General features: G+C 45.6%; 1 protein-coding gene across 1 annotated transcript in view; it reads right to left on the reverse strand.

Moving 5' to 3' along the window:
• EZR (ezrin) overlaps positions 1-22822 on the reverse strand; it is a 47534-nt gene extending 24712 nt beyond the window's left edge. Inside the window, 4 exon segments of the mRNA XM_059083534.2 lie at positions 21151-21237; positions 22138-22202; positions 22205-22430; positions 22433-22822. Coding sequence (XP_058939517.1) covers positions 21151-21237; positions 22138-22202; positions 22205-22430; positions 22433-22807 — 753 coding nt within the window. The 5' untranslated portion in view covers positions 22808-22822.
• Between the last annotated feature and the right edge of the window lie 335 nt (positions 22823-23157).

A 23157-nucleotide genomic window follows, 5' to 3' on the forward strand; every position in this document is an offset into this window, starting at 1 on the left:
CGTACCGCAAAAAAAAAAAAAAAAAAAAAAAAAGAAATCAGGCTTTGGCATATTAAGGAAACATACCTAAATCCCAACTCTCCTTTTTATTATCCTGTTAGGTTTCCTTGGTAATCAATTGTTTTTTTTGTTTTGTTTTGTCTTTTGGGTTTTTTTTCACAATATGTGGTCTTAATTATTTATTTATTTATTTTTGGCTGTGTTGGGTCTTCGTTTCTGTGCGAGGGCTGTCTCTAGTTGTGGCAGGTGGGGGCCACTCTTCATCGCAGCGCGCGGGCCTCTCACTACCGCGGCCTCTCTTGTTGCGGAGCACAGGCTCCAGAGACACAGGCTCAGTAGTTGTGGCACACGGGCCCAGCCGCTCTGCGGCATGTGGGATCTTCCCGGACCCGGGCACGAACCCACATCCCCTACATTGGCAGGCAGACTCTCAACCACTGCGCCACCAGGGAAGCCCCTCAATTGTTTTTAGTGAACTCAATGTGTACTTGGAAAAAGTTAGCACTCGTGTTTGCAGTTGTGCCACAGAAATAAAGTGGGATGATATGGTTATGCATGATACATGTGAGAATGGTCCCACGAAAAGCTGGAGGTCCAGGGTAAAGATGTATCATCACACAAACCCAAACCACGTGCAAAGGCTGGAGAAAAGCACATGGTTTGCAATTTTTATTGCCTTCGTATTTCCCCCTAGATCACACACTTTTCTCAAAAGCAATATTCTCTGAAGGCAGCAAAATCACACAGTAATGTGCGGTACAGGTGTGTACAGTATGCAGTTAGCCATTTAAAATCTACCCACCAAAAGGGCAATGTTTATGCCAGGCTGGTAAAAATACTGAAACCCTTTCTAACATTCTGCTCTGTTTGGTGGGGGCAGTGGTGATAAAAGTTTAATTCTGCCCATGTACCCCAATCCCTTACGTACACACATAGAACCATGTGGTTGGTGTAGATGATAATTTAGTAATTCACGTCTCTCCTCCAAACGCTACTCCTTTTGAAGCTATGGCACAAAGCTGCAGTTAGAGTTCCAAAATGTTAGAACCTAAAAGGAACCGGACATAATCATACTGCACTATTTATAATGGAAATTCTTAAGTTTCAGTATGAGAGTTACATTAGCACTCTACAGATATAAATAAATAACAAGGGGTTTTTTTTAACAGCTATATACTAGGTCAGAATTTTAGAGTAAGATAATGTATCCTAGACACAAAACTTGGTATTGAAGGTGTCTGAACCCCTTGAGGTTTTTAATGAGTATCTGTGTGTTTCTCACACTGACCATATTTAGCAGAAAAATCTTTCCTCTTTTTTGCCTCTGATAGTCGCCTAGCTTAGAAGGAGTTTTCATTTCAATAAGAGAGGAAGTTTCTGATCTATTACTAAAATATCAGTATATGCAAGAGACAAATGCCTAAAAACAAAAATAGCAATGAATTTCATTTTATTTCTAAAACAAGAACTAATGAAACTAGCCAGTAAAACTTCTTAAATTTAAGCAAAGCACCAGGCACTTTTTTTTTCATGAATATAATGACTGGTGTTTCACAGGTATTTGCACCAGGCCACTTAACTATGTAATGCGTATCTCATTTAATATCAGGATTCAACACCTAAACCTACCCACCTTTGCCTTAGTTAATGAAGATGATGAATACCTAATTGTAATACTCCCCAATCTCCTTCTGCTTAATAATCTACTCTTTTAAAAATTCTATTTGCTGTTCTCATTATGGGTTAGCTCAGCTCAAAAGTACCATCAACACGCTGATGAACCACAATAGCTTCCACCTTCCGCCCCAGCCCACTCCAGCTGGTGGGCACCGAGCATGCCTTTGGGGCTCAAGCCCTCCACAAACACGAGTCTGTGCCTCCAGGGTGGCAGGGGGGGCCCTGCCGCTTACGACTTAAATAGGTGGTCCTCAAATAGATGCCACACACCCCGGTCCTTCGGGACTAACCATTAGAATCCCCAGAGCAGCTTCCCAAACACCTGAGTTTCTGGGCCTCAACCCAAGAACCTGTATTTTTTTTTTTTTTTTTTTTTTTTTTTTGTGATATGCGGGCCTCTCACTGTCGTGGCCTCTCCCGTTGCGGAGCACAGGCTCCAGGGGCGCAGGCTCAGCGGCCATGGCTCACGGGCCCAGCCGCTCCGCGGCATGTGGGATCTTCCCGGACCGGGGCACGAACCCGTGTTCCCTGCATCGGCAGGCGGATTCTCAACAACTGCGCCACCAGGGAAGCCCCAAGAACCTGTATTTTTTAAAAGCCACTCAAATGATTTTGAGAACCAGCCAGGTTCACTGATCCCTGGAACAGTGGGCGAAAGCACGGGAGCCCCGAGGCCCCATGGAACGATGAGCTGCGGAGGCCTTCCTCCCTGGGGCCTCAGCCCCCGGGTCTGCAAAGAGAGGGTCTGGGTTAGATGACTGAGTCCTTTCCAGCTCTGAAATGCTCGGTCTAAAGTCCAAAGGCCCAAGGTGAGATGCAATCCGAGCCAGAGCTGTGCCCGTGCAGAGGGAATGGGAAGGTTCATGAGAAAATAAGTAACTACGTGACACTATTACGAGCCCAGCTGGGAGGCTGTTTTCATGGACAAAGGAAAAGCTCACACCTGTTTTCACATTTCCAAGGACGGGGATGTAACTCTCTAACCAGACACAGGATAGTACAGGTTTTATTGCTCCAAGGCGACTGACAGCTCTTTTCCCAATAAAAAAGGGAATTAAAGGTGTCAAACCCCAATCTGTTCTTGAAAAATATAAATTCAATAACAACAATTCACCCTACTGAAATCAAATAAATCCACCGTCCCCACTGTGCTGGGCCGTCACGAACACTGGCCCGACCGCAGGCTGTGGGCAAGGATCGCCTCCGGGCCTAGCCCCAGTCTGAAGGAGGCACTCTCTGCTCCTTTATAAAATGGAAATGACTATGTGTAACGGATCTTCTAACATTCTATGGCTTAATTATAGGAGTGGCTTCTGACACCATCCAAATCAGTGGCTGTGTAGTTTCTGCAAAATTATCTGAATTTAAAGAGAGAGGGACAAAGCATGGGGGGTGGGAAGGCAGTATTTTCAGGTCACACAGGTTAAGGTTCTCTATCTCTTTTTTTTCTTTCTTTAACTGAAAGGCTTTGAGAGTCTTTGCTGTATTTATGCAAATTGTCAAATTCCAAGACGGTGCCTTAGTTAGTCTAGGTCTCCCAGATTCTTCTGCTTACAGGTTTTTTTCCATGGAATATCCCAAAGGACCAGTATTTTTCAGAATACACTTTGGAAGAACATGATTTGAGTCTTCTCGGTTTAATTTGATCAAACTGGTATCTAAAATGCCTTCTAAATGTCTGAGAGATGTAGAAAAGATACTGAGTTGACAATAAAATACTGTATTTTACTTCTAATCCATGTATGATTGCTGAATTTTTGGCTGTCAAATTATCTCACTCATTACTTTCCTCATTTTGGTAAATAAATCTAGTTCTGCAATTTTTCCCTTGAGAGATGACTACTTCCTCCTGAACTACTTTAAACTACGTGTGAGAAAACCTCCCGCCCCCATCACACTTTTTACAGAATAAATTCACACCACACTAAAGACCAAGACAGGAGGGAAAAGTTCAAGACCAGTTCTTCCACAAACTTTACAGACAAGCAGCCATTTTACATCTTCTTAGACTAACCAGGTTTAGGTAATTTTAGAAGCCAGAACACTGCAAGGGAAATAAAAGTTTGCAGTGATTTTCCTATGTACGCAGAGTCAGGAAAACCATGAAAGGGAAATTCAAATAGTAACATCTGAATGTTTGAATTGCAGGCAGTGGATTCAGTGATAACAGATTAATCCCTATATTATCACACCTGCATTTACTCAAAAATTAGTCTGAGTAGAAAGATCTAAGCACCACCAAGATTACATTGAGAGCTTGACCTTTCATAATCATTTAAAATGGCAATGCTGTTTTCCAACATTCCAGCCCTCTTCTGAAGGTGCCACTTCAGCAACTTCTACAGCTTTCAAATATTTGGGTAAGACCTTTCAAATACTTGGAAAGGCTCTGACAGGAAGTAGTATGGTAACCTTTCTCCCATAAATGGGGGAAGAAATGCAGGGGAGTAGGATGAGGAGAAATTCTCACAACTGAAATGAATTATAAAACCTTCTTCAGATGCTGTTTTGGTTCACTTAAGTGAATAATGATTGAGACGACACTGTATTTTGATTTTCATCATCGAGTCATTACTCTTTACAACAGCTTTGTTGAAATATCACTTACATCCCATAAAACTCACCCATTTAAAATGTGCAACTGAGGGGTCTTCAGCAACTTCACAGCGTCATGCAACCAACCCCACTGTCTAATTTTAGAACATTTCATCCCCCCGAAAAGAAACCCCGTGCTCCTTCCCCCCAAGCCTGGCAACCAAGAATCTACTTTGTGTCTCCAGAGATTTCCCTATTTCGGACATTTCATATAAACAGAATCATACACTATGTGGTCTTTGGTGACTTGCTTCTGTCACTTAACATGTTTTCAAGATTTATCCAGGTTGTAGCGTGTATCAGGCACCTCATTACTTTTTTTTTTTTTTTACTGCCAAGTAATATTCCACTATCTGGATATCTCACTTTTGTCTCTATATACATTCACTGCTGATGGACATTTGGGTTGAGGACCTTATTGTTTTATGTGTTGCTTTAGTGATTATAAATATGAAACAGCTAGAAAACAAGTCATTTGAACTAGAACTATGGTCAATTTGGTATTCAAATTGGTAAGAAAAAAATTTTAGGGGCAAACGAAGATGAAAGAAAATGGATTTTTTAAAACTAAAATTCAACTCAAGTTCGCTGTTTCGTTTAAGTTGTGAGTAAAAATATGCTCCGTTCTCAGGAAGAAGGTGCCAGCTGCCAAAGAAACTGCTGTGACCACAGCAAGAAACACGCCTCCTCCACCTGCACACTCACCCTCCCCCGAGGCCCGCAGTAATTCCAGCCGCACGAATTGTAGTCAGGCCCCTTCCCCTAACAAACCAGGAGCCAGCTCGGGGGAGCAGCCCTCCCACCGGCAGAGGGGAGAGCCCAGGCTCTTGTAAATTTTGAACAGCAAACTGAGTCTTGTTTCACATTTAACTCCAACTGGTGCCGAGCTCGTCATCGCCCAGCACCCAATTAACGTACCCCCCCCCAAATTTTTTTAACGGAACACTATCTTTGAATCTTGCTTTCTTGGATTAACATTAACCCCTCCAGAGCCCTGCTCACTGCGGCAATACCAGACATGCTTCCTGAAGGCTGGGGTCTGTTCGCAAGTGCACAGAAAGCATGGCCAGCCACATCTCATACGCTACTCTCCCCAGGCCCTCAGCGTTCCTCAAACTTGAACACACAGAAGAATTACCTGGAGAGCTTGTCGAAACAGTTTCCTGGGCCCGAGGCCCAGAGATTCTGACTCCGGAGGTTGGGATGGCCCCATCCATCTTCAGCTCCTCCCAGCTTGTAAGCAAGGCCACACCCACACAGACCCTGCTCCCGGGGAAAGAGGCTAGGCCAGCTAGGATCCCGAACAAGCAAACAGCCACAACTCCTTTTGGCAAGATTAATGTATGTACTGCTACTATTTATATATACTCCATTATGTGAAAATACCTTTACTAGACTTTCGTTCAGTACTAGACCTAAACTCGCAGAGACAGGTTTTTCTTAATGAAACTGTATCTCTACAGAGGGATGCCTATTTTTGTACTCTCTTTGGATCCTGATCTCCTTATCTTTAAGATAAAAATCAGTATCATGAACATACTCCAACTCAATAAATCACAGCATTAGCTATGACACACAGTGGTCATTTACAAATAATAACCACCCTCTGTAAAATATTACCATTAACTCAGCAAACCTTAATCAGCTTAGTGTAGAAATGCGGACCTGTGAATTTAGCCAACTTAGAAGGCAAAGCTGGAAAGCCCCAAAGGCAAGTGGATTTTTTGGTTTTTAGCTCCTCTCTGTCCATATCACTAACCCTTTACAGGCTGTCACAGTAACGGCTAATAGAGGTAAGTTTGTTTCTATCTATTAAATAAAATGAATGTTTGTCTTAGTTAAATGTGCAACACTGCTCCCAGTAACACTGTTTATATAAACAACAAAATTCTATAAAAGTAGTGGCCATTAAAAATCCAATGACCATAGTTTACATCGTTATGGTTTCTAATAAGCACAGTTCTTTAGAACCGTCCAACTTCTAAAGTGGACACTTTAGTGTGTCCACTTTAAAGTGTCCTTTTCTATTCAAGAAAGGCAGCTGAGAAAACACCCTGTTGTACACCATTCTTTTAAGCATGGAGAGGTCAAAATAAAAACCAATATGTCAAAATATTAAAACACTATACAGAGAGAAGACAAGTAAAATAGAAATGTGGTTCTTAAAACACAATTTTTCATTAAATGGAGTCAAGTCCATAGTAACCTGATACTGACTGTACTGGCAGACATCAACTCTGCTGTCAGTCAAGAGGGAGGCATTGATTGGTCTCTCTCTAAAACGCTGCCAACAACAGCAGTAGCCACACGTCACCACGTGCCTGAAGGCAAGCTGGACTCAAAGTTAGAAACTTCAGGGGTACATGTGTAAGTTCGAGCTCTTAACACCAGACTTCTTGAGGTTTACTGACCTTTAGAGATGGTGTGAATAACAGTATATCTTACTAATAAAATAATGCTATGGCAAACCTGACCACCAATGGATAATAACTTTTAAAAATTAGTCCTTTCGGGCTTCCCTGGTGGCGCAGTGGTTGAGAGTCCGCCTGCCGATGCAGGGGACGCGGGTTCGCGCCCCGGTCCGGGAAGATCCCACGTGCCGCGGAGCGGCTGGGCCCGTGAGCCGTGGCCGCTGAGCCTGCGCATCCGGAGCCCGTGCTCCGCAGCGGGAGAGGCCACGACAGTGAGAGGCCCGCGTACCGCAAAAAAGATAATAATAATAAAATAAAATTAGTCCTTTCTTTCAAGCTCTTCTGTATCTTAATTTTAAATTAAACACAATCACATCATTATCTAGTCTTCTTTTTTGAGGTTAAAGAAGAAACTGAGTGAAGGTGAAGAAACTGGCTTGTTAGGCTTAGGAAAAATTTTCAAATGCCAAAGAAAACTGGCCATCTAGCTCCACAAATCTTGCAAAAAGTCTACGGAATTAATCAGAACACAAAGTGCCAGGCGATGCAGTAAGAACTCCGTGCACCATCATTTTGTCTGTGGCACAGGCAACCAAGACAGATAGATGGGCAGGACAGACACACACTCACATTCTAATCAAGTATTCATTTAATTGTATGATACCAGGATAATAAATATACCAGCCTCTTATTGCCTAGTAATAGCAATAATGAAACCATCGAACGTTAGGGCTGACAAGAGTCCACTCAGACGACTCCTACGGCGGTCAAGGGCTGGCCCGTAGGTCCCGGGGAGTCACGGACCGGTGCTATTCCCGGGCTACGGGGTCCGGAAAGTCAGAGGAGGAGCGGGGGATGCCTGTGTTGGCTGCTCCCAGTCTCCCTGCCGTCCATCTCAGAGCTCCACATACTCCAACCCTTGTGACAGTGGTCACCCCCCCAGCAGGAAAATTCAAGCTCTGCTACGTGTGGATTGATGCTCACAGTTAATGAGAATAACTCCAAATGCCCCGCAGGTAGTATCTATCAAGAAACTGAATTAACCTACCACAATCGAGTGCCTCAGGAGAGGTCATCAACCTTTGGGATTCCAACAGTCCTGCCCTCCCCTCCCACCCCTTCTCCGTGCAGGTGTAAAAAAGCAGCCGTGGATTAGTGTCCGCCCAGCTGCTAATCACTAATGAAAAGTAAGGTCATAACTACAGAGTTCAAGATCAAAGGAGCCAACCTGACTAGTATAAACCACACAGCTAGCTGTAAGCAGTTTCTTAGCTCAAGTCTTCCGAGAATCACGTCGCCCTAGGGTAGGCACTTAGCTCATTTTACAGAGAATTCAATAACACTTTAAGGAGTACTCAGGATAACTTAAAGTTAACCATGAAAACCAACACTACACACCCCTCATCTCCTTTTCCAAACTGCTCTCCTCCACCACCATGAGGCTAAGCTTACAGTGTAAAAAAGCTAAATCCTTACTTAACATGCTGTGGACAATAACAGGGCAGAGTGAAGCATGAAAGCCGGGCCTCGGAATTTCCCAACAACTTTTGTTTCAGGTATCTACATCGTGTGATACTTCCATACCCTGTTTTTATGTTATATACATGTATATGTTCTAGGTAGCATAATTTTAAAAGGGAGGAGGGGTAACTATTTCGTAGAGTGACTCTAAATGGGTATTGCTTGGTGAGAGGTAAAAAGTTATCCTAGTCTGACTACCTTCTTTTAAAGGCTGAGAAACTGCGGCCTAGAAAGGCCTATGCGATTTCCTAACCTACTAAAACTATTTATATTTGTATAGCTCTTAAATGTTAGTCCTAAAGTTGTATCTTTCAATGTAAGTCAATGACTTTAAACTTTTGAATTGAAAAGTTTGTATTTCCAAATTCCAGGATGACAATTATGTGAAGTATATATACCGATAGATATAGATAGGAAGGAAGAGCTCAGATCCACTAATACCCATCGCATAATTTCCAGAACGTGAAATGAACTCCCAAGTCTTTCTAAACAGCTCCTTCTGCCTCTGAAAGCAAGCCACTTCCTGCCCCCAGACCCACTTCCTGTCAGCCAAGCCTGCTTAACAATACAAAAAGTGAACAAACCAGTCCTGTCTGTGCTCAACATGACTAGAGAAAAATCATGACCTTAGAGCTGAACAGTCCCACTAAAAAGAGGGTCACAGTTCCCTCCTCTACTGTAAAACCGGGGTTTTGGAAACAGCTGTGCTAAGCCCTCCCCACTGTTCACCAGGCTAAGGCACTAATTTTGGAAGGAGGAAACTGAAGGCAGTAAGAGACTGCTTTCCAAGCATCTGACAAACGAAAGGACTGTCATTCTCACCCAAGTTCCAAATCCGTGCTGCAGGGTAACACTGGTGGGGATTTCCTTACCTGCTAATGGCATGTGAAAATAATATTCCTAACACCCATTGGCTGTCGATTTTTAAGATCTTTTTTGGGGAGTGTCTGTAAGTAGGAACTGATTTCTTCTACACTGGGAATGACATACACCCTGTGTGTAAATTTAAACAAGGACACCTTGGACACCACTTTCCACAGAAAGGGGTAAATACAGAATCAGAGAATGTTACATTCTGCAAAAGAAACTGTTCCTTTCCAGAAACACAAATAATCATTACCCCTCTCTCCTCTCCCCGCCCCAAGGGAGGCAAAATAAATTATCGTTCAAGGTCACTTTATCTAATAAGCTTGTGAAGTCTTGATTCTGTAGTATGTCATTTCAGTTTTACTAGGTGTGTCATACATACTTCAGCACCGATTTAGTTCACTGAAAAGTGAGGTTAATTATATCCACAAACTTAGGATCCCATAAAAGACGCCAAGTAAGGGACAGGGCCAAGAGGGCTATCACATGGTACAATGGATTTTAATTCCAGGCTCCTAAAACAGGAAATTAAAGGCCTAAAGACTAAATCTCATTCCACCTGGAGTGGACTGTTTTCTTTGTAAATTTAGAAGTCTGAGAAGAGTTTTCTAATCTGGTGGGAGGAAAGCCTATGAAAGAATGAAAGTGTCAAAACAACAGTAATTCCTTTGCTAACCTGCTGTTTTAGGGAGGGGCATATAAAATAAGCCACACTTAAACCTGCGCCATTTCTGAAATAAATCTTTGCCCCTAGTTAAGATCACATGTGCCGTAATATTTTGCAGTATTAAAGAACATTTCTCCTATAAGGAGCTTAGATAAGATATATTTGAACTTCACCAAGAAGCCTTCACTTTTGCTATCTATCAAAAATAGAGTAAGACCCCAATAGTTTTATTTTTTAAAAGCCCAAGCTAAATCAGCCAGCTAACTAAATCTGCTCGAATAAGCCCACTTCAACTGAATTTATGCTTTCATGCTTTAATTTATTTAATTTATGCTTTTTTAAACCACTCTCTGAAATTATATGAAGTGAAAAAAAAAAGACCTCTTCAATTTGTACTCTGTCACAATCAAGTATGCTACATCCCGAGTGGGATTAAAATTATGTACCTAATTGCCTGATTGAGAGTAACCCTCTCGCCCACCTAGCCCCTGCGGCTCACAGGCTGTCGCATTTACTGCAGGTCTCAGCCCCTCGCACCCTGCCCCCATCCCCGGTCCCGGCACAGGCTGCATACTCATCTCTTAAAACGGCTGCATACAATTCCACTAAGTAATGCCCCACACTTGAGTGTGCTTGCTTCCAATTTTCAGCTTTGAGAATGCTGCTATTGAGACAATGACCCATTTCTAGTTGGGTCACCCCCTCCCCCATCAAAAAAAAAAAAGAAAAATCGTGGGAATACAGAGCCGTAGAGGAACTAGCCGGGAACAAACAGTTCTGTGTGTTTCCAAGTCGACTGCAGTTCTGACTGGAGCTCTCCTTTAATAAAAGGTGTGTGGAGGGCGAGAGGGCCCAGGTGGGATTAAATCAGTCCCTCATCTGATCAGAACACCAAAGGTCTAAGAACCGCGGTTCTGCTCCGGGGATCCACGGAGAACTGCTCCCTGGGACCCAGCGGCAGGCAGGGCGGGCTCCTCGGGAACCCAGACCCCAGGGGAAGGAGCATCCCTTCCCGCCTTCTCTCTCTAGTGACTCGGGGATTTGGTGACCTGAAAAGTGACAGCATCTTTCCCTTCCACCCCTATAATGTGCTTTTAAAGAACAACCTTTTTATTCTGAAAACTTTGAAACATTCACAAAAGCAGAGGGAACAGTGCGGCGGGCTGCGGGGTGCTCTGCATCCACCGACCGACCGCACGGCTGCTTCTAGCCTTCTTGACTCATTTTCTCTTTCGACCACTTAAGACACGCTGGCACATTTTAAGATCATTGTGTATCATTTCACTTGTAAAAACTTTGGTATGTAGCCCTAACGGACTTTAAACATGAATATATTTTAAGCTTACACACACACATATATAAGCATACACGTATTAAAAAAAACACCACGCCACTATCATAGCCAACATAATTAAATTAAAAACGATTCCTTAGTATTTAAAATTTAGTCAATATTCAACTGTTCCCCATTGCCTCAAAACTCTCTTTTTACAGCTGATTTGTTCAAATCATAAAATGCCCTTTGGAGCTCTGTCATGCCATTATATTTCCAAACTGCCCTGTTTGGCCAGTTTCTTAATAAACATCAGGTTTTCCCCACCTTATCTCCCCATCTAAGTCCCACTTAAGTGTCTCACCCAAATAGCAATGTATTATGTAAGCAGATACTTGAACACCCAAGAAACAACATCCATAATTACCAACAACAACCATAATTACTTGGTTATTACCAATAACCAAGGCAATGAAACATCTCAACAAGGATACTAGGCTAACATACATATTACATTTTCATAAATAAAGAGGTGGTTCAAATTTAAAATTTGTCCTAAGCTTTTACCAAGTGATCTGTGTTTCAGTTTTCTCTTTAAAAACGTAAGGATTGGAGCTTCCCTGGTGGCGCAGTGGTTGAGAGTCCGCCTGCCGGTGCAGGGGACGTGGGTTCGTGCCCTGGTCCGGGAAGATCCCACATGCCGCGGAGCGGCTGGGCCCGTGAGCCGTGGCCGCTGAGCCTGCGCGTCCGGAGCCTGTGCTCCGCAACGGGAGAGGCCACAGCGGTGAGAGGCCCGCGTACCGCCAAAAAAAAAAAAAAAAAAGTAAGGATTAAGACTGGATATCCTTCTAAGACTTATTTTATTTAAAAAAACCTATAGATGCAATAATGGTACAATAAGCAAAATATTATTCAAAAGGTATAAATTTCACCAAACCACATGCTTGAGAAATGATGGAAGAATCCAAGCAGGTATGGCAAACGACGACGTACTTATCACTAAAACTAGGTGAAAACAGGTCCTTGGAGAAATATCACCTTGGCTCGTGGTGCAATGTCAAGTGATTTACCAAAAAACAACCCAAAATATGTCACCCTCTGCCCATTCCTAAGTCACTCTGCCCAATGGTTTTAACCCTTCACTCAACAAGAGTCAGTGAAAAGAACAAAACCACCTGTACCTCTTGGCAAAGCCGGGATGAGAACACCACTCCCTGACAGCAGGTATCTGTCTTCTCCCCTACAGTGAGGGCGTCTTGAAAGCAGGTATTGCTCCCATTTTGTGCACCAATGTATCCCCAGGACCTAAAAGACCCGGCGCACAGTAGGTACTCTATTTGTTGAACGAACAAATGAATTTTATGCCGGGATGTGGTGGTCTTCACCGTGGGAGCAGGAAAAAGGGGAGGCCCAATCTATTACATTATTAGTCTAAGTCAGGAAAAAAAAAAGCCCATCATGAGGTATGAAAGCTTTTAATCAGATTAGAATTCGGTAGTTACAAGTGGAGTTGGCCACTTTTACGCCGTCCTCTGTGCCAGGCTGGTCCTCGGATCCTGCTGCCCAGGTGAGGAAGCCGGGCTCGGGGAGGTTGGGGGACCCGCCCGAGGTCACCCGCTCAAGGGCAGGCCTGTTTACCTGCTCGCTCATCCTCCTTCCCTCTATTTACCTGCCAATAAAGCAAGCCTTTAAAGTTTGTTCTAGAAGTAGATAATGATGCTTTTTCTTCCTCCAAACCACTCGGCTTCTCACTTTGTGGCCAGGAAAGATAGAAAGCAAAGAAACAAGTATCTATCGTTGTTATGGGTAGAAAGAAGTTGAAGTAAATAAAGCAGCAAGGGGTGGACAGTGAGGGGCTCTACTTTAGATAAAATGGTCTCAATCGGGGATCAAATTATAAAACTATCTACACTCAAACATTCAGACACAGACAATAGTTAATTTTAAACGATCAGTGACAAAAACGCAACTCACTCATCTAACCTTCTCTTTCCAACTCAAATATCAGGTACAAATTGCTTTCTTTTAGCATACGCCAGAAATCTGTCATTATACAATGGCTTAGCAAATGTGACACAAGACACTACCACCTTCTCTATAGAAACAAGACCCGCGGAACAGCAGCCTTGTTTAAAACATGACCTCAGCCCAGCCATGCCCGCTCCTTGCTGACAGCACTCAGTCCACATCCAGGCTCAGGCCTGTGACGCCCAAAACAGGTTCTCTGTACTTTAGCAAAAAATTTTTAAAAATTGGAACCAATGGGGTGGATCCACTTCCAAATATTATTAGCTTAGTCATTAAATATATACAAGGTTGTAACAAAGGCTTAACAACAATTATTTTTATCCTAAAGTTGGCAAATCTTTCCGGTAATGGGCCAGACAGTATTTTAGGCTTTGGGGGCCTTATTTGGCACCTGCTGCATGTTTTTGTTGTTTGAGAAATCCCTTTAAATTGTAAAAAAACCAATCCTAGCTAGGTAGCCCACAAAAAACCAGGCCACAGCCAGATGTGGCCTTTACCTACCCCACCCTGAAGTAAAAACAATTATTTACAATATCTGATATGACAATTTTTTTTGGTATTGACAGTTTCAAACTGATCATCTCTCAGGCAAAAACAGAAAAGAAAATTAGGTTGTGGAAAGTGACTTCAAATTTAACAGAATGGAAAGCAAAGTCTCACACTGTTTATTACAGTTTCACCCTTTCTTTTATCAATGAAAGTCGGCTCAGGGCTTCCCTGGTGGCGCAGTGGTTGAGAGTCCACCTGCCGATGCAGGGGACGCGGCTTTGGGACGCGGGTTCATGTCCCAGTCCGGCAAGATCCCACATGCTGCAGAGAGGCTGGGCCTGTGAGCCACGGCCGCTGAGTGAGAGGCCCGCATACCGGGAAGATAAAAAAAAAAAAAAAAAAAAGTTGGCTCAAGGTCAGAAAATTTTCATTTTGCTTTTAAGGTTTGTTTTCTTAAGTATATTAGGTTAAAAAGATAATTATTATGTTAATGCACTTTTCCATTTCCTTTGGAACAGCATTACTGTTTATCTATAGGTGTTTAAAAGGGCTTGGAGAATGCAATGTGAATCATAATCCAAGGAAAACAGAACTGACCACTGCTGCTGCCTGAATTCACCAGTGCCCAAAGGCAGAAGGGTAACTCCTATGCACCCCTCAACACCCACCTGAAGAATCTCACCCAGCTGGGAGGCATTCTCTGGCTCTCTAGGGTACACAATATTCTGTATCTCTATTCCCACACTTACTATACTGAACTGCAATTCTTTGGTTACATATATGACTCCCCTATTAGACTGAGAATCCCTTCAAGGCAAAAGCCTATGCTATTTATTTTTATAGACCTGGCACCTAGCACATATAATAGGGCTTCAATAAATGAGGAAGGAACCCATGTGACCTACAAGGGAATACTGACAACTAGAAGACACAGAAGACATACAGGATGAGGAGATAGTGTTCCTTTTTACTAAATAACTCAAATGTTTCACTTTGCTGTTTCCCTTGGAAGATCTATTGACAAACTTTACCTGGTTTATAAAAACTCGGGAACTAAAGCCCTTAGCTTTAGCTACAGGTTGCACTGAAAAGTTTGTAAAATATGTTTCAGGGGAAAACAGCACACAGGAAATAAAGCTTACAGCATCTGAAGATAAATTGTTTGGATTTCATAGGTATAAGCTTTGTCTCAGTTTATCTCACATTCTTTTCACTTAAAAACTTTTTTTTACTTCCGTTTTACAAATGATGAAATTGAGGTTCACAGAAACTAAATGGCTTGCCAAAGCACAGGTAAATAGTAAATTAATTATGAAACTATTCTTTTTACAGCTCTTTGCATTTTTACTTGGAAAAATTATGTATATTAATTAAATATTAAGTATTTCACTTTATAGCCAGAAGTCTCTAACATCACAGCACAATGTTTATTTTTATTTCTTAAAAAAAATCTATTTACAGAAGTCTGGAATAAGATCTTTATTCTTTACATCAAAAGCCATAGATACTAAGCATGTTAGAAGGAAAATAATGCAACCTCCTGGTCTCTTCAGTAAGTATTCCATATTTAATTAATAGTGGCAGACACACAGTTAAGTGTTTAAATGATATAAATATATATACATCTGTGGCATCTTTACTGGAGTATAATTGCTTTACAGCAGTGTGTACTGTTTAAATTAAAAACTAACTGGAGTAGTTGAAGAATCCCAAGTGTAGTGAAATTAAATAAAATACAGAGGATAATTCAAAATGCATTCAATTCACTGATTTTGAAAAAAAGACTGAATTCTACTACTTCAGATTAGAGTTGAAATGTCTAAACACTGTAAGAAAGAGGCATATTGAATCATCCAAAGAATCTCCAAATTGTCAGATTCACAAAAGTTTAAGTTAAAAAAAAATTAAAGAATTATGATAATTCACTAAGAATAGTGATGTTGCTTTCCTTTCCCAAACTGCAAGTATGAATAAAATTATTCAAAATGTTGTTAGAAATCACAATATCATTTAGGATGGTAAGTAAAAGGAGAGGCCGGCATGGAAGGATAAGAGAAGAAAGAAAAGAAGACAAAGGAATGGGGTCTCTTTGTTCCCTGCCATTTAATAGGAAATGTTGGCCTCTTTTTCCCCTTTAAAAACAAAGAGAGCCAAAATTTGAAAGCTCGCTGGTCACTGCCAAATTAAGCTCTGCAACTGGACACCCTGCAGACAGAAGTTCAAATCAGAGAGATTCTCTCGTGCATCGTAGCTGGTCCTGTCTTTCTGGAGCCTGAGCCCCATCTCCTTTTTCCCACCTCGGCCGCGTTCCAAATACCAATGAGGGCACCCGTGGCGCTAGGAGCTGGGACCGCGTATCCGCCTTCGTGAGAGCGTGAGAGCCTTCGCCTGAATGGAGGCTCCAGAACCGCACTGGGCTTCGCTGCCCACGCACGACCACCAGCATCAACCCCACCGAGAGAGAGGAATATACAAAATCTGTCCTTTTCCTATGAAACCATCAGTGCCCAAACTCTGGGGTGCATCAGAACCATCTGGGGACCTAAAGCACAGACATCCAGTCCTCCCAGCCCTAGAGATGGGGATTCAGCAGTCCTGTGAGGGACCAGGAAGCTTCACGTCTCCAGATAATCGCGTAACCCGAATGTGGGAATGCTGTAGTAAATTAATGCTAACTCTGAACTACGGTGTCTATGGTGCGTACATACACTCGGGAGGAACATAAGAAAGCTGCTGGATCACTTTTAGTCTATGTGGATTTAAAAATACTGTTGTTTAATAAGTCTGGTATTTGTATATATTCTGGCAGGGGGCAGTGGTTACAATACTGAAAGAAGGTGAGGAGTTCTTTCATCAATCACAGTCACGAATTTATTAACAACATGTACAAACCAAACCCTCAACCTCCCCTCCCACAGCCGATCCTTTTCCAGGTTCCTTATCTCAGTGAATGGTACCACCATCCAAACACTTATGCAAACCAGACACCAGAAGGCAGCCTGGACACCAACACTGCACGTCGATCTGTCACCGAGTCCTATCAAGTTCACCTCCCAGACACACACATGTGCTTCTCTCCACCCACCCGGCCCTGGTCCAGGCTACCACCACCTCCCACAGCCCAGCACCTCCTGCTGATTCCGGAACGGCAGCTGCAGTGACCTTCCAAAAGGCTGATCTTATCAGGTCACCTCCTTCCAGTCAAAACCCTTCAGCGCTTCCGCGAGAGTTAGGCCCCCATGTAGCCGTTTCCCATCTCGCTGAAGGGTATGTCCCCCGTCTCCCTCCTTCACCTGGAGGACGCCCCTCCACTCTTCACATCGCCCAGCACGGTCACGACGTGCGTCGGGGTGCGTTCCTGACCCCCGATGAGCACTCCCCCTACGCACACGCCATCGCACACATTCACGTTATTCTACGACTACAGTCTGTCCCTCTCACCAGACTGTAAATCCATGACGACAGGGACGGTCTGTGCCGACAGCCTCGACATGCAGCACAGTAACGCAGTAAACGTCTGCTGAACGGACGCGTGAACGTGAGCGTGAACGCACAGACACACTCGCTGTGCCTTCCAGTGTGACGACAAATGACTAAGCCCAGCCAGCGCCCCTACCGCCACATGGGAAAACCTTAGCTGCCTAACTCACCAGCTGCGCGCAGCGAAGGAGGGGCTCGGGGAAAACAGATCCCGTGTGTGCTCCGCAGTGGGGCGGGGGGATGCACTAGGATATTCAGTGAATTCTGACTGTGTTAAAATATTAAGTGGAAGAGGCTACGTATTCTCAGGAGGCAAGGTCATCTCAGAAATTATCTTAAGATTTTGGCATGGGGCAGAATTTTGAACACACTTTCAGAGTTTTCCGACTGAAGGGAGAAAACTTACTTTTACATTAGAAATTTCCATATCGACACTTTAGGAATGAACAGCTAAGGCATTCACGGGTGCCACTTAAAGGCAGTTCAGGCTAAAGTTCTCCGAAAAAAGCTTTAGGAGAGCTTGGCCTTGAGCACAACACCCTTTTCACCCCCAAGCTTGACTGCGGTGGTTTTCCTTCCTGACGCCCCACGCCTCCTCTCCATCACAATGAAGAAAGCGAGTACGAGGGAAAGGAGGAAGAAAGGGGAAAGGAGCCCGCTGGTCACCCTCAGCCAAACCTTGGGCACAAGGGCTGCTTCCTGAGCCACAGCCCTGAGCACAAAGCCTGTGCCCCTCCCCAGATGACAGGGATGCACCAGGCCAAACCGGCCAGCTGGGCAGAGGGCGTGGTGCCTTCTGGACCTCAAACCATCCTCCTTGAAAGTCTACCCATCACAGCAGAGTAGAGCCCAGAGCAGCTGGGAAAGCAATGGGCCACAGCCCTGGAGCGCCGGCGGGGGGGCGGGGGGAGGCGCGGATGGAGGACACCCGCCCCGGGGGATCGAGCAAGACTTCTCAGTCTGCCTGCCCATCTCTGCACCGGTGGCTTTCCTCTCAGCTGTGTCACACTTTACCTAAGTCTCTTTCCTTCCTGGATGGCTCCCAGAGGGTTTTCCAGCTCCCATTCCAGTGTTTGCCTGTGTCTGGGCTTGGGTCCCAGACTGCAAGCTCCCCAAAGACAAGATCTGTTGCAACCGTCTGTGCGATACCCTGTGCCTGGCGCCGGGGCGACAGATGCTCACTGAACTTGTGGACGTGCAACGTCTTTAACAAGTGGTGATCGCAGAAGCAGTATTAAGAGAAAACGCAGCAAGTAAATATTATTTCACTTATATAATTGTTTTACAAATAGAGTCATCCACTGACTCTGTTCAGACATACCAATCAACAATACTTTGCCTGACAAATTCAAGAGGTCTGGAGGAGACTCAACCGTGACTATGTAGACGTAGCCATCTTTATGGCTTGCCTTCAATCCTGTTGTCATGGGAAGCCACCTAACAAAATTCTTAATCTGGGCTTGAATAATAGGAATCAATAACCATTTGTTCAAAGGACGCATCTGTAGAGCTTGTTATTGGATGCTTCAGCTTTAACAACTAGGAGGGAGCCAAAAACAACAGTAACAAAAACTAGATACTCTATATAACAGCCTTAGAAGTGCCTATCAGCCAGTAAGCTCTTAGTGGTCTCTGGAGTGGCCCTCATAGGATTCACATGGAGAAAGACTTAAGTGTATTCATTTTACAAGGCAAAATCTCCAAGACCCTCCCCCACCAAAATTAGGTAGAAATTTCCTATGGAAAACAGCTGTGGCTCACGTAAAAGGGGACCTCACAATACCACCTGGAAATAACTGTAAATATTATACAAAATATAGTCTTTCAAAATCTTACTCTGGTTATTGGGACCCTAACATACAAAGATGTTACAAGTTAAGGATGGCTGCCATCCTTCCTTAACAGTTCAACAACTATCTTCACTTTGTTGGAAGAACATTTTCCAAGTTTCTGATCCATCATAAAGGAAATTCAAAGCCAAATGAAATGAAAACACACCTGCCCTAAGAAATAAAATGAGAGCCTTAAAAAGGAAGAGCATTGTGACACACAGCACAACAAGGATGAATCTTGAGGACATCATGCTAAGTGAAATGAGCCAGCCCCAAGAGGACATATACATACCGTGTAGTCTCACTTATATGAGGCACCTAGAGGAGTCAAACTCAGAGACAGAAAGTAGAGGGGTGGCTGCCAGGGGCTGGAGGGAGGGGAAAATGGGAAGTTAGTGTTTAATGTGTACAGAGTTTAGGTTTGGAAAGATGAAAAAGTTCTGGAGATCGATGGTGGCGATGGGTGCACAACAATGTGAATGTACTTAATGACACTGAACCGTAACTTAAAAATAATTAAGATGGTAGGGCTTCCCTGGTGGCGCAGTGGTTGGGAGTCCACCTGCTGGTTCAGGGGACGCGGGTTCGTGCCCCGGTCCGGGAAGATCCCACGTGCCGCGGAGCGGCTGGGCCCGTGAGCCATGGCCGCTGGGCATGCGCGTCCGGACCGCAGCGGGAGAGACCACAAGTGAGAGGCCCGCGTACCGCCAAAAAAATAATAATAATAATAATAATAATAATTAAGATGGTAAACTGTATGTTAATGTAAATTTTACTACCAAAAAAAAGCTAGAAAAATAAAAGAAATTACAGATCCTTATGAAAAAGAAAAATAGTGACAGGAAACAGGTTTACTGACTTTCTTTCTGAGTGATATTTTAAAAGCTGAACTCTGCATCTTTTCTTTTAATAAAATAAAGAAAACTACACCAGGAAAGGTAATCTCCTGATCACTGCTCTGTGTAACACAGCACAGGACTGTGCCCTGAGTAAGATGTTGTGCTTGGGTCTGTTTTATATCACAGGAATTGTAAACCCTGAACGTCACATGCCAATTGCAAATTGTAAATGAAAAGAAGAATTCTGTGTAGGAAAAAAATTTTCTGCATCACGAATGAATCATCTTGATGATGTAACCTAGGCAAAAGCTCTATTGGCTTCTGAATCTTTTAGCATATTAACATAGTAATTTATTTAACCTAACAATAAAGTAAAACTTTATTAATAAAGAGCTCCTTTTAGAGAATCTAAAGTTTAACAGTAGAAAAAAAACACATAAGCACTGACTACAGAACCAACTCGTTTGAAAAACAAGAAATAAATTCCACATGTATCTTTTACTGCAATTTTTCATGAATCCAGATATTCTCTCCACCGTGATTCAAAACTCCAAAATCTTCTCCCCAATATCTAGCCACCAGTTCACCTGTGTTAAAGCTGGTAGAACAGATACAACTTTCTAAGAAACGCTGGTCACAAAGAACCTGCCTCGTTCCCACAACTTAAATGAAAACCTTATATAAAAGCCCAGCCTGGCCACAATCTACCCGAGACGGCAACATAATCAGATGCAGGGGGACAGAGATGGGGGCACAGCAGCGCTCCAGTCAGCTGACGTTTACGACGTGCACGGGCAGTGCAGGACTAGAGGGCCCAGGAGCCTCCTAATCAAACTCCAGGGCTACCTTCCTTCATCTGCAATTCAAATTTATCACTAAACCTCTTTCAGATAGGAATCCTGCTGCCACCAGCACATTCCCGGGTTAACAGAGCACAGCTTCACGGGCCTGTCGTAAAATGGACTGGAACGAAGCTGCTCCCAGAAGGACAGCGTCTTCTCTGCCGGATGCCCTTTAAAGCGCCAAAGAAAGAGCTGGGCTGCAGCTGGCTCCAGACCCTCGAAGGGAGTTGGCGTGCTCCGTCGGAAGCCACCTGACTCTCCCTGCGATTTAGACGACTTTTCTTCTTAAGAAACTTCCAAGTTGCATTAGAATACAGGTTTTAAACAGACCGAAACCGCGTAAAAGGGGATTCTAATTTTGATAGAAGACCCAAACCACTGGGGGCGGGGCGGGTGGCTCGCAAACAAGACTGTAGAGAGAAAAGCATCATAATCTTGTTTTCTCCTCGAGTTCCACAAAGGACCAACTAATAACAAAGAGAGTAGACAATTCCCTACTCCTGCCCTCTCGTCCGTTTAGAAAACAGCGCTATTCTACAAAAAAAACTGCCCCAACACCTCGCCCAGGTAACTCCACTTGAAAATAATGCCCGAAGCATCCGACCCCGCCCAGAAACTGCGTTACTTACTGGTTTCGGCATTTTCGGTTCCTGATGGGTCTTTCTCAGACTCCTGCAAACACACTCTCCAGCAGCAGCTGAAACGGTTTTCCCGACCTAGAGGCAGAGGAAACCCCTTTAAAACGCCCAGCAGCCCTCCTCCTGCTCCCGCCGCCGCCCCGAGACTCGGCGCCCACCCCGCGCTGCTGCTTAAGAACCGGCTGGGCGGGCGCCGGGATGAGTCACCGCCCAACCTGCAATTACGGCGGGCCGGGCGGGCGGGACCTGCGCGGAGGGGCTGCGGGGGACCGCGGGGAGGGGGCCGGGTGGGCGGGGCGGGGAGCGCGGAGCCTGGGAGGCGGGGGAGGGGACCTCAGCGCAAGGCGCGCAGGCAGGCGGGGACTGGCGGGGAAGCCGGCGGCGAGGGGGCACGGGGCCGCTGGGCCTGGGCTGCCGGAAGGGCGCCGGGGCGGGGGTCCCCCGAGGTATTCCTCGGGGCTTTCGGGAAACCAGCCTGGAGCCCAGGATACTGCAAGTTTCACTTTGTGAAGCAACCGTCTGCCCCAGGGCTGAAACCGCAACCGTCAAACACTTTTAAAAAATTGTCCCCGCCCGGGAGCGGCGAGGGCCGCCCGGCCGGGCGAGGAGGAAGGGGGCGCACCCACGCAGCCCGGGCTTCGGTGGCATTTGGGAGAGGGACCCGAGGGGACAGAGCAGAAAGAGGAAGGTTGCGGAGCAACCGCGGGGCGGCCACGCGGGCAGGTTCAGCTTCACCTGACGTGTGTTTAGGCCGCAGGGAGAACCGCGTGGTCGGGACTCCACCGGCCCGAGACTCCGGGAGCCGGCGGCAGACCGAGTCCGGCTCCCGTCGGGACCCCCGGTCCTGGGCTCGCGCACAGGCCGCCCCGCCGCACCTGTCGTCGAGTTCCGGCCACTGTCCCCTCCGCGGAGCGCGCGGCGTGAACCCCACGGCCCGGCCCCTCAGCCCGTCGACCCCGGACCGCGCGGCTGCCTCACCCGCGGCTCCCGCAGAGAACGGCTGCTCTCCCCGCTGTCTGTGCGTCGGTGCAGTGCGCCCGCGGCCCGCGCTCCGGAGAGTCGCCGGCGGGGCGGGGCCCCGGGGCGGCGCCCCTAACCGCCCCGCCCGCTCGCTCGCTTGCCCGCCCGCCCGACCTGCGAGGTGCGGCTCGCGGGCAAGATGGCTGCGGCCGGCCCCGGCGCCTGGGGGCGCTCCCCTCCTTCCCCGGACCCGCCCGCCCGGCGCCCCCGAGGGCCGCGGAGACCAGAGGAGGGGGCGCCCTCCGCCTCCCCACCGCTCCTTCCCCCCACCCCACGCTCGTAAAGACCTCTCCCGCTTCGCTGCCCTTCCACTTGCCCTTGGAGAAGAACTTCGCCGAGTTCGACTCAGCTCCTGAGGGTAGATGTGAAGTGTGAGATTGTTCCGTAGTGGACAGAGGAAGAGCAAGAAAATGTAAATAATCCTGGAGGAGCTGGCCGGCAGCCACCGAGGAGGAGCTGGGCCGTTTGGGGTCGGGCTGTCCCGTGGTCGGGTCATTTTGTTGTCCTTGCCCCGGGACCGAGACGGGCTTCTGAGAACCTGGGACCTGGCCGCTGTGTCTCCGCGCACGTGGCCGCCTCCGCGCTCGGATTCGGCGGAGAAGGACACAAGCATTAGAAGGCACTCCATCGCCGAAGGCTCTTGGTTAAAGGACACACTTGTGTCCTCTTTTGATTTTACTAGCACAAAGCTTATTGGAAAAGAAATCTCCATAGGGAGAAATTCTAGGAATTATTTTAAATATATATATATATATTTGCAAATGCTTCTCAGGGGGAATTGCACACACACACACACACACACACACACACACGGACAAATGCTTCTCAGGGGGAATTGCACACACACACACACACACACACACACACACACACACACACACACACACACACGGACTTTGGCGGCCATTGGGATTTGTTGCGCAGTGATTGAGAGGTAGCTCTAGAGCAGTGGTTCTCAAAGCATGCTTCCCAGACTAC

Source organism: Kogia breviceps, chromosome 13 (assembly GCF_026419965.1).
Source record: "Kogia breviceps isolate mKogBre1 chromosome 13, mKogBre1 haplotype 1, whole genome shotgun sequence".
NCBI classification, from domain to species: domain Eukaryota; kingdom Metazoa; phylum Chordata; class Mammalia; order Artiodactyla; family Physeteridae; genus Kogia; species Kogia breviceps.